Source organism: Nomascus leucogenys, chromosome 12 (genome assembly GCF_006542625.1).
Source record: "Nomascus leucogenys isolate Asia chromosome 12, Asia_NLE_v1, whole genome shotgun sequence".
Taxonomy (NCBI): domain Eukaryota; kingdom Metazoa; phylum Chordata; class Mammalia; order Primates; family Hylobatidae; genus Nomascus; species Nomascus leucogenys.
The window spans coordinates 34,698,777-34,713,328 of NC_044392.1; the positions used below are offsets into that span (position 1 = coordinate 34,698,777).

Below are 14,552 nucleotides of genomic sequence, written 5' to 3' on the forward strand. Positions count from 1 at the left end.
TTTTATAAAAACATGTCTCCATCTCCTTGTACTGGGTTTATTTTCTTCTCTCACCATGCTCTGTTTTTGTTTTTCTGCCTTCCAGAGAGGCCTTCTCTCTACTTTACATCTTGCCATTCTCACCACAATAAAACTCATTCTCTCTTTCTCTAGTTCCCTCTGTTGCTCTCAAGGGTTTTCCTAGTGTAGTCTCCTGCTATATTGTATCATAGGCCAAATACTTGTTTGTTATTTTTTATAATGAGACAATGATGGCATGGTCTGGAGGCACAGCTTTTGTGAAACAAGGTGAGACTGGCTCAGGATAACACATTTGTGTCTTTTAAAGTGGTTTTCTTCCAATATCCAAAGAGCTAAACGTGACCAGAATAAAGAAGAACTATTTGCCAACATACCATTTTTAATGGAGACTCAAAACATTAAAAAAAAAAAAAAATCAGAACTGAGCATTGCCAGGAGAGGTCAGACTTGCCATAGGATACACTTTCTGGGTCTCATATGAAACCTCCATAGACAGAAGCGTGTCCTATGTCCATGGCCTTTCTGGATGTAAACTGGAGTCTCTGACAAACTATAGCGCTTTTCCAAGCTCACCTCTCCAGCCTGTGATGAATACTGTCAAATACATGAAGTGAAACACCAAAGCCTAGAGGGTGCTGGGCAAGAGAAAATGGTGTCAGTTGGTCCAGCATTCGGACCTCATATTTGTATTGATGGTTCTCCCCCTCCTTGCCTCCTCCCTACTCCACCTCTGCTGCCCTTATGCTTAGTACCTCTCATTTTGGCTCTGCCCCTCTGGAAGATCCTCTCTGTATCCTCATCCTCTGATGAGTGGTGGCAATGTGTGCCCTGAGCCCTATGCTAAGGTGAGTGGTTTCTTTCAGTGTTCTCAGATTTTCCCCAGCTCAGTCCTCCCTCCTTCTCTGCAGCTTGGTCCTGATTTCTTCTTGCCGGCGTCTCCAAGCAGCAATGATGGCTTCATCGTCCATTTCTTCCTCTTCCTCCCTGTCAGTGCTTCTCCGATACTGGGACCGCCGTCCAGATGCAAACCTCCCTTCTTCTCTGTTTTCTGTCCTCTCTTTCTCTCCCTCTTCTTCAGACCTCATAAAGCTCTGGGTGAACTTCCTCTTGGCTCCAAATTCAGAGAAGTCTGACTTGGATGACTCTTCCACATCTTCCCAGTCCCTGGACCTGGCCCAGTTTGGGCGTTGTGGCTCTGGGGACTCTTCCGTTTCTGAGGGCTCTGGGGTCCGGCGGAAGAAATAGGGCTCTGGGCTCTCCTCTCGGGAACTTGAGGTCTCATTGTACGTGGACCTAGAGAACTTGTGCATCTCTCTGCCCTCCCTGGTGGAGGCAGATGAGAACCGTGAAGTGCTTCTTACAGAGTTGCCATTTGCCTCGTGGTAGGAAGAGGTGTCCTGTTCCTCTGACTGGGATTTGGAAAACTTGTAACTGGAGGATTTAGACTCTGTCTCCCTGAGCAGGGACGATCTGGTGTACTTCCCCCTGGAACTTCCAGACCAGTCACTTTGGAAAGGAGGTTTTTCCTCTGTCCTGAGGCCACTGAGCCACTTATTAATACTGCTATCCATCTCTTTGCCAACTCTGCTGCCACTTGCATAGTGATCACAGACAGCCAGGGAGGAGGATGTGTCTGTTTCAGGTTTCTGGGAATTACTGCGGGAAGAATATCGGAAGCTCCCTATGGCACTGTCAGTGTCCTCATCCCCATCACCCACACCATCATCCTCATCTTCCTTGACCTTCTTCTTCTTGAAGAGGGAGCTGCGTTTGTTGTCTGAGGCCAGCTTTTCCATTTTGTACTCGGACATCTTCTCCCTAAGCTCCATCTGCATCTCCTTCTCCTTCCAGCCAAGTTTCTTTAGGTCCACATTGTCAGCAAAGAGGCTGTAGATGGGCTTGCTGGTCCCCCTCACTTTGCTCCTGGAACTTTCGGCGGGTGAGCTCAGTGTGGTGTTGCAGGACAGCACAGACTGCATGTCAGAGCTGGGTCTTGCCTGGCTCTGAGGCAATAGGCAGCCACCCAAGGAGGAGCTGCTCTGTCCACTGAGCATGGAGACTTGGTCATCCCCCAGGCAGCTGGCCGCTGGTACTGCCTTCGTGCTTGCAAGAGACGGTGAGCGGGATAACAGCAGCATTTCATTTTGCTTCTGAGCAAGGGTCTCGCTGACTACGTTGGCAATCCAGTTCTGGATACTGGCAATGGAAATGGTGTCTCCAGGCCCCACTGGCAGGTTAGGCAGGGGTGTGGTGGAGTTGGAGGTTGAACACCCCGCTATGCTGCTTGCAGGCTGAGACAGGTGGGAGCGGTGGCTCTGGGTGCTCAGTACTGACACCGTGTCCCCATCAGCACTGACTGAGGGGGCTGCAGACCAGAACGCAGACAGGGGAATGCTCCCGCTGGCGGTGGAGCTGTCCGCCTCCCAGCTTGCCATAGACTGGCTCTCCTCCAGCGTCTGCCGGCTTCTCTCCAGCAGCTCCAGCCTCCGTTGCCTCTTCTTAGCCAAGGCCGAGTCCTCCCCCTTGCTGAGCTCCACCACCTCCTCCTTGTTCTCACTGCCCACCTTCTTCTGGTGTTTCAGCTTCCAGGCCTGGTAGGCTGTCAGGCTGACATCGGAGGGGTTCTTCTTCTCCCCTACTGCCTCCTCTGCACCGAGCTCACTGCTGCTGTCTCCCGCTTCCAAGTCTTTCTTGTGAAATCCAAATTGGATTCTCTTGATCTTCCATCTTTCCAGGGCAGTGAGCTTGTCCTTGTTCCTGCTGCAGAAGTTGTAGAAGGAGCTGGCCTCAGAGCCCATGCTCTCCTCATCATCTTCCCGCACCCTGCTCCCTGCTTCTGAGCTCCTGTCCGCCGCCTCCTCTCTCTTGCTCTTGGCGTGGTACCTCCGGGAAGCCTCCTTCTCAATCTCCAGCAGCCTCTCGTTCCACGCGTCCCAGGTGCTCTCCGAGGACATCGAGTCTGCGCGGCGCCTCCGGCCGTGGTCCGGGCGGTTCAGCTCCAGCTGCTGCTTCAGGACCCAGATGTCGTGGCTGCTCACACTCTCCCAGGCGCTGCTCTCGCTCAGGGTGCGCCGCCGCCTCCCCACCGAGGAGCCAGCGTCGCTCTCCTCCTCCTCCTCCTCCTCCTCCCTTCCCCACTTCCGGTGCCCTTCTGCTTGGTACCTCTCGTTTCGGCTCTGCCACTCCTGGATGATCCTCTCCACGTCCTCGTCCTCGTCCTCGAGCTCCTCCCCACCCTGGCCAGAGGAGGCTGAGCGCGGGCCACCTCCATCCCGGGGTACCTTGTCCGAGAGGAGGCCCTGCCCCTTCTTCCACTCCTCGTACAGTTTCTCCTCCTCCTCCTCGTCTATGAGGGTGAGGGGCTTGGAGGCCTGAGTGGCCTTCCCCAGGGAGGAGCCACTCAGGTGGCTGGCGCTGTCGTCCTCCTCTTCCACCGTCAGGGCGTGCACTCTGGCCCCAAGCGTGCTCCCAGTGCCCTCGCCCTCCTCAGCCTCAGCTGATCCCCCCTCCCGGCCATAGTCCTCTTCTCTCTCCTCCATCAGCTTCTCATTGAGCTCCCGCAGCTGCTTCAGGAAGCCGTCGTTGGGGTAGATGGCCCGCTTCTTACGCACGGTCATCAAAGCCTCCAGGATGGCCATGTTGTGGAAGATCATCAGGTAGGCGACCACCAGCACTGCTGACCGGCTGATGCCCATTTCGCTGCTGACCAGGACTTTCCCTGAAAAGAAAACACAAGAGAAAATGATGTAATGACAGTGGCTTCCTTGTAGTGTTCTTGTTTGTTTTCTTTGGTAAGTGCTGTCTTAATGTGCTGCACTTAAGGTGTTTACTTTGCCTCTGAAGTTCATCCCAGCTCAAGACACAGGAGGGCTGAGCATCACTGACCCCATATTACAGATGGGAGACACCACAGTCCCCACTGGCCCTGTATTTGAAACACTGGAGTGCATTTCTACTTTCTCCTCACAAACCGAGCAACAGAGGGAGGAGAAATACAAGAAAAGGGGGAAGGGTGATAAAGCAGAAAAGGAATGAGAGACTAAGATAAATGAATCACAGAGAAATAGAATCTTGATGTTGGGAAGCATCATAAGTCACATCCTAAACTTGAGAATTCCCTTTACAACATCCCTGATGCTGGATCACCTGTCACACCTGTTATCCAGCCACTGCTGAATGCTTCCAGTGACGGGGAGCTCATTAGCTCACATGGACACATAGACACAACTCACTCCATTTTTGGATCACTCTAGTCCTTCAAAATTTTTTTCATATGTTAGGGAAAAGTATAAATTTCTGTAACAAGCATCCAGTACTCCTGCTCTGACATTATAAAGTCAACTATGAATATATTATATGAAACAGGGCTTTTATACAAATATCCTTAAGAAGATTGCTATCATATTCTTCCCAAAATATATATATTTTTTCTTTTCCTGGCTATTTTGAGTCCTTCAAACATTTGAACATCTTCTCACGTTCCCTTACTATTCTAGCTACTTTCCTCTAGGTCAAAACTTGAATTTATCAGGTTTTTTTTTTTTTTTTTTTTAGGAGTTTGTATTCAGGATGGAGCAAAATATTTCAGGTTTGGACTGACTCACTCACATAGAGTAGAGTGGGCCCTTCCCCACCCTTGTTTGGGTCACTGGGGCTTTACTGATGCCATATAAACTTGCAATATGGGTGGATATGTCACACAATGAACTCAAGTTATCTTTTACATCTGTCAACTGAAACCTGTAAAATGTTTTTTAAAAACTGCAACTAAGTCATGTTCCTTTTAATGTGCAGTCATTTTTAAACTTAAGGATAATTTCACAAATTCCTAGTAACATCTTTTGGTGGATGTCTGTTTTTATAGCCTTCAGGAGCTTTTGCAAGTCTTGACTCTACCATTCAACAGATCATTTACCTGCTCCTGGCCTCCTTTTCGGCTTTGCATCCTTCATGAACGTGACAAATATGCCTCCTGTGCTTTCATTGTAATAGCTATTTAAAATGCAGACTGGGACCACTGGAGACCTTCCTCCCTGCTCTCATCAATCTACTTGCCAACAGCCTTTGGGGATGTTTGCTAAATCAGTTAAAAATCCTCTCTGACAATATGAGGTGGGAGGTGACTCTTTTATTATTATATCTTTGCAGCAGTTAAGGTCATGTCTTGGTCACACAGGAGGTCAGAGACAGAAAATTCAGGGGACTTGAGGCCCAGTAATGATGAAAGGTGTTATTGCCAAGAACCAGCAGCCACTAGAGGGAGGTAAATCAGCAGAGTCAAAGCCACAGGCCGGGGCGTGGTGGCTCATACCTGTAATCCCAGCACTTTGGGAGGACAAGTTGGAGGATCGCTTGAGGCCAGGAGTTTGAGACCGGCCTGGCAACATAGCGAAACCTCATCTCTAAAAAAAACAAAAACAAAAAACCATGGCAAGCGCCTGTAGTCTCACCTACTTGGGAGGCTGAGGTGGGAGGATCACTTGAGCCCAGGAGGTTGAGGCTGCAGTGAGTGGTGATTGTCCCATTGCATTCCAGCTCAGGCAACAGAATGAGACCCTGCCTCAAAAGTAAACAAACAAGGGTGTGGTGGCTCACATCTGTAATCCCAGCACTTTGGGAGGCCGAGGTGGGCGGATCACTTGAGGCCAGGAGTTCAAGACCAGCCTGGCCAACATGGCAAAACCCTGTCTCTACTAAAAATACAAAAATTAGCTGGGCGTGGTGGTGCATGCCTGTAATTCCAGCTATTCGGGAGGCTGAGGCAGGAGAATCACTTAAACCCAGGAGGGAAAGGCTGCAGTAAGCTGAGATCATACCAGTGCACTCTAACCTGGGCAACAGAGTGAGACTCTGTCTCTACAAAAAAAAAAAAAAAAAAGAAAGAAAAACAAGCAAAAGCCTTATAAGGAGCATCTACAGAAGCACTTGTCTTTTTTCTCCTCTCATCCTCAGCTCAGGGCTTAGCTGTCCCTTACAAGGACCTCCCCTCCACCCTCTCACCAGGCTACCATATACTGTGGCTAATCTCTAAGTCTCACTGGTTTTCTTTGGAGGTGGAATCACGAGACCAGCTCACTTCAGGACACTTCAGGACATGACCAGCCAGTCTTCTTCACAGGGGCATCAAATACTACTTAGACTCAGTCTGGCGGAGACCAGGTTGGGGTGCCACATTTTTCCTGCTGTGTTCCTAGCACACTGGGACTCCTCTGAGGAGCCTAAAGGGCAGCCAGAGAGACAAGAGAGAGGCTGGGTGGGTGAGACTCAGGGATGTTTACCCACTTCACCCAGAGCAGCAACAGGATTTTCTGTCTTCTCTGTTAGAGGCAGGCTGATGCTGTATAGATGCTTCTCTGCACAACTCTAGGGGGCCTTTTCACATCGAAATCAAAATATCAAAATATACTTGGGTTATGGTGAAAATTTTCCAACAGTAAAATGGTTTGAGGAAGGTAGTGTTTTTCTAATTAGCAGAGCTACCATTTTGATTACCAGCAGGGCTGACTGTGAAGAGGGTCCCTGTTTTTAAAATTTGAAAAGTACAGGCCGGGCGCAGTGGCTCACATCTGTAATCTCAGCACTCTGGGAGGCTGAGGTGGTGGATCACTTGAGATCAGGAGTTTGAGACTGGCCTGGCCAACATGGTGAAACCTTGTCAATACTAAAAATACAAAAATTAGCTGAGCAGTAGTGGTGCGTGCCTGCAGTTGCAGCTACTCAGGAGGCTGAGGCCTGAGAATCGCTTGAATCTGGGAGGCGGAGGTAGTGAGCCGAGAGCACATTACTGCATTCCATCCTGGGTGACAGAGTGAGACTCTGTCTCAAAAAAAGGACCTTCAAAAAAAAATTTTTTTTTAAGAGTACAGCTACTGGGGAGAGCATCAGACTTGAGCAAGACTGGATTTGAATTCTCTACACTCTCAGTATGCCTTTATATGGCAGGCAATTATGCTATACCCTCCCAATTCATAATTCCCCCTTTCCTAAGAAGGTACCCCCCTCCACACCCGTATTTGCCCAGAAGCCACCCCACTTGCCACTGTTGATGGAACTCAGGGTACACAAAAAGACCAGTATCTGACAAATTCACCAGGAAATTTGGAAATGGGACTGAGGCAGGAAATTAGCTAGTTTAATGTCAGGCCTGTGGATGGCCATTTGCTATCTGAAGTAGAAAAGAAAGAAGAGGGAAACCAAGAGTCCTGAGATTGTCCAGTCCTTGTTCCAGGCCTGCCCGGCGTGCCACGCTCCTGTCTTTGGCTTCTTTCCTGCATCTTCAGAATTAATGCCTTTGCTGCTCGTGAAGGAGTTTGAGATGGTTTCCACACTAGCAACCAAGAGAATCTTGATTATTACACAGTGCACCATACAAAGTCACCACTTAATCTTCCATGGGTCTCAACTTCCCAGTGTGTACAATGTAAATAACAACACCTCCTCATAGGCTCTTTGTGATTATCATGTAAAACGCCGGCGCCAGGTGTTTCTTTCCCTGTTCTCCTCGTCAAGAACTGACTCCTAAGCATCCTAAAGTAGAGAAAAACCACAGGACCTAAGGCTCAGGGAGTAATTCTAGGGATGCCACGAACTCTCTGTGGTGGAGTAGGAAGGACCCACAAAAGCAGCAAGCACAGCAACAATAAGGGCCTTTCGCTGCCTGGCAGGGAGAGTGAGGCTGAATCGGGAGGAGATGCCCACAGGGCGCACTGGCCCCTGCAAGGGATCTGGGCACTCAGCGCTCCGACCTACGGTCTCTGGCCGGGGTAGCTGACGCGCTGGCTCCTGGCCAGCATGACCCAGCCCGCCTTGGGTATGCTGCAGGGAAGGCAGCGCCTGGGTTACACCCGCGACAGGAAACTTCCTGCTGAGCCCGCGCGGCTCCTGGCACCGACTCCGCCTCCGCGTTTGGGCTCGTTCTTCCTCCCTCCACCCCCAAGGCTAGCTATCGCTTCTGGGATGCGTTCCACATGCTGGGATCTGCCTCATCCACCCTGGGATGCTGCGGGGGACCGCCGGCTCCACACGCTGGAGCTACTGCGCGCGTATCCGCTCCGCCTCGAGATCGGCCGGTGAGCGCCAGGACCAGCGAGCGAGGTGGGACACATTCCTTACGCCGCAGACGACCGACAGACCCATTCAATCCCACATTGGTCAAACGTCCTACATTTTAAAAAGAAGGAGTTTTTTTGGCCGGGCGCGGTGGCTTATTGTAATTCCAGCACTTTTGGAGGCCGAGGCGGGCGGATCACCTGAGGTTAGGAGTTCGAGACCACTCTGGCCAATATGGTGAAATCCCGTCTCTACTAAAAATACAAAAATTAGCTGGGCGTGGTAGCGGGAGTCTGTAATCCCAGCTACTCGGGACGCTGAGGCAGAAGAATCGCTTGAACCCAGGAGACGGAAGTTGCACTGAGCCATAGATGGCACCATTGCACTCCAGACTGGGCAACAAGAGCGAGACTCCGCCTCAAAAAAAAAAAAAAAAAAGGAGTTTTTAAGCATTGAACAAAGGAGAAAACTGAAAACTGTTTATATATATGTGAGTGTGTGTATGTGTGTATATATGTATATGTGTATACATGTGTGTATATATACACATACGTACCTCTCTCTATATATATATATGTAATTTACACACACACATACATATACATATTTAAAATATGTGTATTTGGCCAGGCATGGTGGCTCACGCCTGTAATCTCAGCACTTTGGGAGGCCGAGGTGGGAGGATCGCTTGAGCCCAGGAGGTCGAGGCTATAGTGAGCGCTCCAGCAGCCTGGGCAACAGAGCTGCATCCTGTCTCTAAAAATAAAAAAGTAAAAATAATAAAAAAAGAAAATATGTGTGCTTGTATTTTCCATTAGAAGTTACCCAACCTGGCCATTGGTGGTGACAGGCAATGCCCTTTCCAGGAAATCATTAACAATATTATTATAGCAATGGCTATAATTTTTAAAGCATTTATTGTGCCAGGTGTTGTCCCAAGGGAGTTATTTTATATGCATTTTTAAAACGTTATTCCTCACAGCAACTTTAGGATTTGATATTTTTGTCTTTGTCCTCTGCAGTTCCCAGGGCAAAAGGAAATGGCCCAAGGTCACATTGTATATACAGTGTAGCAAATCCTGGACTCAAACCCAGGTTTCTGGACACCATATCCTGAACTCTTCCCAGCCAGGCTGTCGGCCTCATTGCATGGGCTCCATCCCTCCTCCCTGAGGCCTATGACCTCTGCAGACTAGTCTCATGTCACCTTTCACTTGGATATAGCAACAGCAGCCCCAAAGCACTACGCTCTACCTTCCCAACTCGGTCTGTTCTCCAAGGCGGAGGGAGGGAGTTTTCTAAAACACAAATCAGATCAAGGTGCTGCTCCAACTTCTTACCCTGGCTTTTAGCTCCCTGTTTGATGGGGGGCCTCTGCCACTTCAACCTTCATCCACTATGCTCATCCACACTGGCCTTTGATTCCTGAACACACCAAGGTTTCCACCTTTGGATCTTTGCACTACTAGTTCTCTTCCGCAGGAATGCTCTTCTTCCAGTTTTCCCATGGCTAGCTCTTTGTCACTTGGCTTAAATGTCCCATTGTCAGAAGGCCTCCTCCCCCATACTCTCCAAGGAGCTAGCCAGTCACTCTAGCACATTGTTCTAGTTAGTCTCTGCCTCACACTTGTCACCATCTAACATTTTTTTCTCTTTTTTTTTTTTTTTTCATTTTCTGTCCCCTCTTACAGTGTAACAGTCAAAGGCTGGAAGCGTTGCCTGTATCTTTCACCACAGTGCCTAGAATAGTAGCTGGCACATGCTAGGCACTCAGTAATTACTTACTGGATGAATGATTATCCTGTCTTTTCTCCTTTTCTCAGAGAAAACGGCCCTCTTAAGACAGATACCCCCCAGACACGCCAACTAATCAGGTTTTCATAACATTCCCCACATTGCTTTTCCCCCTGTGGAATTCCAGCAGCCTGGAGCGGGCAGACCCCTCTCACCTCTGTAAGTCAGCAGCGCCTCATCGAGGAACTCAGCCGCCTTCCGGAAATGCTGGGAAATGTCCACTTCAGGAAAGTCATCCACCTCTACACCCAGGTACTGGATCTCCAGGCCAGTGTAGAATTCGGGGCCAGTGTAAACACCGGTGCCATGCGCAGCATTCAGAATGTGGGTGATTCCCAGCCTCTTCAGCCTCCCCTTGTTCACAGCGACACTCCTGGGGGAAGAGGCAGGGACCTGTTTGCCAGAGTCGGAACTAGAAAAGTGTGTCACCACAGTGATGGCGAGCCTGCCTCAGCCAGTCTGGGGCCGCAGCTGGGCAAGTGCCTCCTTTTCTGCCCCTGGTTGTCTGGGGATCACTGCAAATACCTTTATAGAAAGAGTCGATGACTTGGCCTCAGCAAAAGGAAGAAAAGACAGGGAGTTAGGTGAGGAAGGGCGAGATGAAGAGGCCAACAAAGTGATGTGTAAGGAAACCTTTGAATGATCTAGAGACTTCTAGTTTAAAACCACATGCCTTGGGCATGGATATTCATCAAGGCACAAAAGTGGTAGGCACAAATAATAAAATTAAGTATATTCTACATTGATATGGCATGCATATAATTGTCAAAATCCTTTCACATGCATTATTTTATGTTATCCTAACAATAAACTTAAGAAGTAGACAGGGACTCTTGTTTTATTCCCATTTGAAGATTATAAAACTCAATCTGAGAGCTCTTATAACTTCCCAAGATTGTGAAAGGAGAAAAAGACAACAAGAACTAGTGTTTTAGATTTCTAGTTCAGAGCTCTTTTTGCTGTAGCTGAATAAGTGCAGCTTAGTTTGAAGAGGCCCTGAGGACAGGTTGTCCGAGTAGGAACAAAAGCTTTTAGCTGAGGATACCTGGCGATGCCTGGGTTCTTAGTGACCATAAGATGAATGCTCCTGGATCTGAAGATCTATTTAAAGATCACTTAGGACTTGGTGCCCAGCTCTGAGGATCAAGTTCTAGGCAACTGATTACTCCTTGGTGAAGATAAGACCCACTGTTCAAAGCTGTTTTCCCTACTCCCTCCCCTGAGGCCAAATTTCCTCCTTTGCTTCCGGATATCTGGATAATTACCCTGGGAAAACATCTCATTAAGTATTCGATGAGTCAGCAAAAATTTGTTTCATTAATTAACCTAGTGGTAGCAATTATGCACTGGCATCCTAAAGAAATAGGATGTGACTGAGTTGTTTTTGTTCTGGAAACCGCTGATAAACTTTTAGAAAATAATAGTTTTTGGGTTATAAAAACAATGTCTACTTTAGGAAACCTGTACAAGTCAAAGGAAATCTAAAGAAGAAAATAAAAACCGCTTGTAAAAACACCTCCCAGAGAGAAACATTGTTAACATTTTCTCACATTTCCTTCTAACTGTTGTCTATGCAAAAACATGCACACACATACACACACACATCTATTGCTCAATTAGCAGCACACTGTACATGTCTTCTCCTGTAATCTAATTCTTTCTTACTGTATTGTGAACATTTTCCAATGTTGGTAGTTACATATGCATGTCAATATTATTGTCAATGGCTCCTAGTGTCTGGTTCTGTGGTAGCTACAGATGTTATGAGATGGTGAAGTTGGCAAGACTCTGTGGCAGGAAAGGCGGCCCAGGGAAGGCCTTCTTGAGGGACAAGAGAGTCCTGGCAAGAAGGCAAAGGATAAGCAGTCATGGCGGCATCTTGCCTGGAGACCTCTGAATGCAGGTGGATGGAGGGGCCTTTCTCTGGGCTGGGTCAGCGTAAGTGGCTAGGCAGCCTCATTGTGCTGGATGGACCTATGGGTGCCTTTGGTGAAAGTTGGGGGAGTTTCGTCTGTCTCAGGCACTAACCAGAGGGGTGGGACAAAGGGTCATGAAGAGCAGTCAGACTCACTTCTCAGCTATGAAGACATTGGGCCAGACCTCATCCACTTCATTCCAGGGAGCCTCTTGGCGATCCTGAACCAGGGCCCGCTGTAGGTCCAGGACACAGGGCGTACTATACAGGCTGGTGTCATCCATCTTCTCCCTGACGCGGTTGTACAGGTCCTCCACCAGCAGCTGTTCAGCAGACTCCAGCATGCCTGGACACCCTGCGTCTGCTCTGACCCCCCGTGGCTTGAGTTCTAAAGGAGACAGGCGGCATTCTCATCAGAGAGTTAGGAACATCATGGCCTTCCTGGTTCCTGGGGAGAACATGCTCTTGGCCAGTTTGCTGCCAGGATTCTGGGCATGGACTGAATGCCAGCAGGATCTCCCAGGAAGGGCTTTAATTGGGCCCAGGGTACCTGCTGCACTGGCCCAAACACTTTTAATCAGGGTCAGCAAGAAGACTGTATAGATGTGGGTAAAGGGGATCCAATTTCTTTTACTCCCTCCCATGCTTCTCTGAAGCTGGTCGATAATTTTTTAGACCAAGTACCTTAAGTACTAGGTGTACTTTGATTCATACTTAATAACTCCCACAGTGCCCAGTACAAAGTGGATGCTCAGAAGTATTTAGCGGCCAGGCATAGTGGCTCATGTCTGTAACCCCAGCACTTTGGGAGGCCAAGGTGGGCGGATGACCTGAGGTCAGTTCAAGACCAACCTGGCCAACATGGTGAAACACTGTCTCTACAAAAAATACAAAATTAGCCAAGCGTGGTGGCAAGCGCCTGTAATCCCAGCTACTTGGAAGGCTGAGGCAGGACAATCACTTGAACCTGGGAAATGGAGATTGCAGTGAGTTGAGAGCGCGCCATTGCATTCCAGCCTGGGCAAAAAGAACGAAACTCTGTCTCAAAAAAAAAAAAAAAAGGTAGAAGTATTTACCAAATGAGTGAATGGCATTCATTAATAGTATAATTCACTCTGTTAGCTTGACCCTTTTACATATGGATTGCAAATAACCCTGGGAAAAGTAAAACTTTCAGCAGTAATTTATGCAATATTACCTTCTAATATACACCTAATTTACTGATTTATTTCTTGTATTGTCTTCTTCCCCCTACTAGAATATAAGGACCTATGATTCTCAGCCTCCCAGCCCACAGATAGGTGGCAAAGGTTGGCCATGAGCTCTCATTCTAATCTCAAAATGCGACTCAGGGCCTTTCTGACCACAGGTCAGAAAAGCTCAAACTCCAAATGAACTCAAACCCCAATTCGCTCACATCTGGGGTGAATCTTTATCTTCTTCTAATAATATATTTGCTCACAGTTTATCAAATTTGGGGAAATGTAAGATGTTTTCTTTCTTTAAGTTAGACAAAAATAAGAAAGAACAAAATCATTCCTCTCACGTGGTAGCCAAAATACTGAATAGAGAGAGAAAAGAAGCTGGAAAGATGTGTCCTCTGTGTTCCCCATAGCCTCTTGCTGGCACCATCTCTTTCCCTGATGGGCAGTCTCTGGGTGGGGGCTGCAGAGAGTCCAGCCACATTTGGAAGGTAGACTTGGTTCAGCCCCTCATGGAATCTGCTCCTCCCATGGGTCTGTAAGCAGGGCTTGTTGCTCATGGACTGCAAATCCAGGGAGCCTTGGGTTCTGCCTAGGGCTCAGGATTTCATTTCCCTTCTCTCTTACCTCCTTTAACCCCCCTGAGGGACCCCCACATCCCTGCATCAGGGCTCAGCTCTAAACGTTCTCTGATCTCCGTTTCAAACGCAGAAAGAAGAAAACTCCTGCAATCCCAGAGCTCTATTTTGTTTAAAAATAGATGAAGTGTTCCTATTTTCTCCACTACCCAGTTTTCTCCCCTGGCTCTCCTGGGGTCTTTCATAGCAAATTCAGCCCGCTCTCCTTCCCTTGTCTACTTAGATGTCTTTCCCTTACTACATATAAAAAATGGGACTCCTGACACCTCATTAAAATACACAGTATTGTCTTCCTCGGCTATTTATCTAGCAGATTGTTGTTTCCATTTCTTTTCTTTGCAATTTAAAAACAAATGTCCCAGCCCTTCACCCCTGATGGCAACTCCTGCTTTCACTAGATCTCTGGTTCACACTTCAGCCTCTGTAGAGCTTGCCTCTCTCCCTGCATCAATTTCTTTCTACTACTTGACATTTCTTCAGCAGAAAGTAAAGCCCACACGTTTCTCCCCTACACTCTCGGATGTGTGGCATATGCAGAGTTTCATGAAAACAGAAGGTTTTCAGCACACATTTTTACCCCTGTAATCACTAGTGAGCATATATTGTTTTTTCTCTCCCTATAGCCCTTCAGCCACTAAGGCTAATGAAACTTAGGTTTGATGCCCCCAGAGAAGGGAAGAATAGAAAAGAGCCAGGATAAAAAAGGCATTGCACATCTTTTGGTTTCAAACTAGACTGAATGTCCATAGCATTCTATAGACTTGAAAGTGAAGCTTTCAAAGAGAGAAAATTTTTTTTTTTTTCTCCCCACAATTCCTAAAGCTGGACTTTTACTTATCAAGAACCAAAGCCTGGAGAATGGTCCACAGAATGAAGCACAAAGCAGAGATGATGCAGAATGGAAGGTTAGGGAAATTTCCAATCACAAAAGAG

General features: G+C 47.9%; 1 protein-coding gene across 2 annotated transcripts in view; it reads right to left on the reverse strand.

Annotated features, from left to right (window-relative positions):
• Positions 1–345: 345 nt before the first annotated feature.
• DUSP27 (dual specificity phosphatase 27, atypical) overlaps positions 346–14,552 on the reverse strand; it is a 38,922-nt gene continuing 24,715 nt past the window's right edge. The window contains exons 4-6 of one of the 2 annotated variants that reach the window (XM_030823194.1): positions 11,936–12,167; positions 10,020–10,237; positions 346–3,739 (exon numbers count right to left, since the gene is read on the reverse strand). In XM_030823194.1, the coding sequence (XP_030679054.1) occupies positions 906–3,739; positions 10,020–10,237; positions 11,936–12,167 (3,284 nt within the window). In that variant the 3' untranslated portion in view covers positions 346–905. The remainder of the gene's footprint in view (positions 3,740–10,019; positions 10,238–11,935; positions 12,168–14,552) is intronic. The other variant, XM_003258811.2, reaches the window with a different exon arrangement.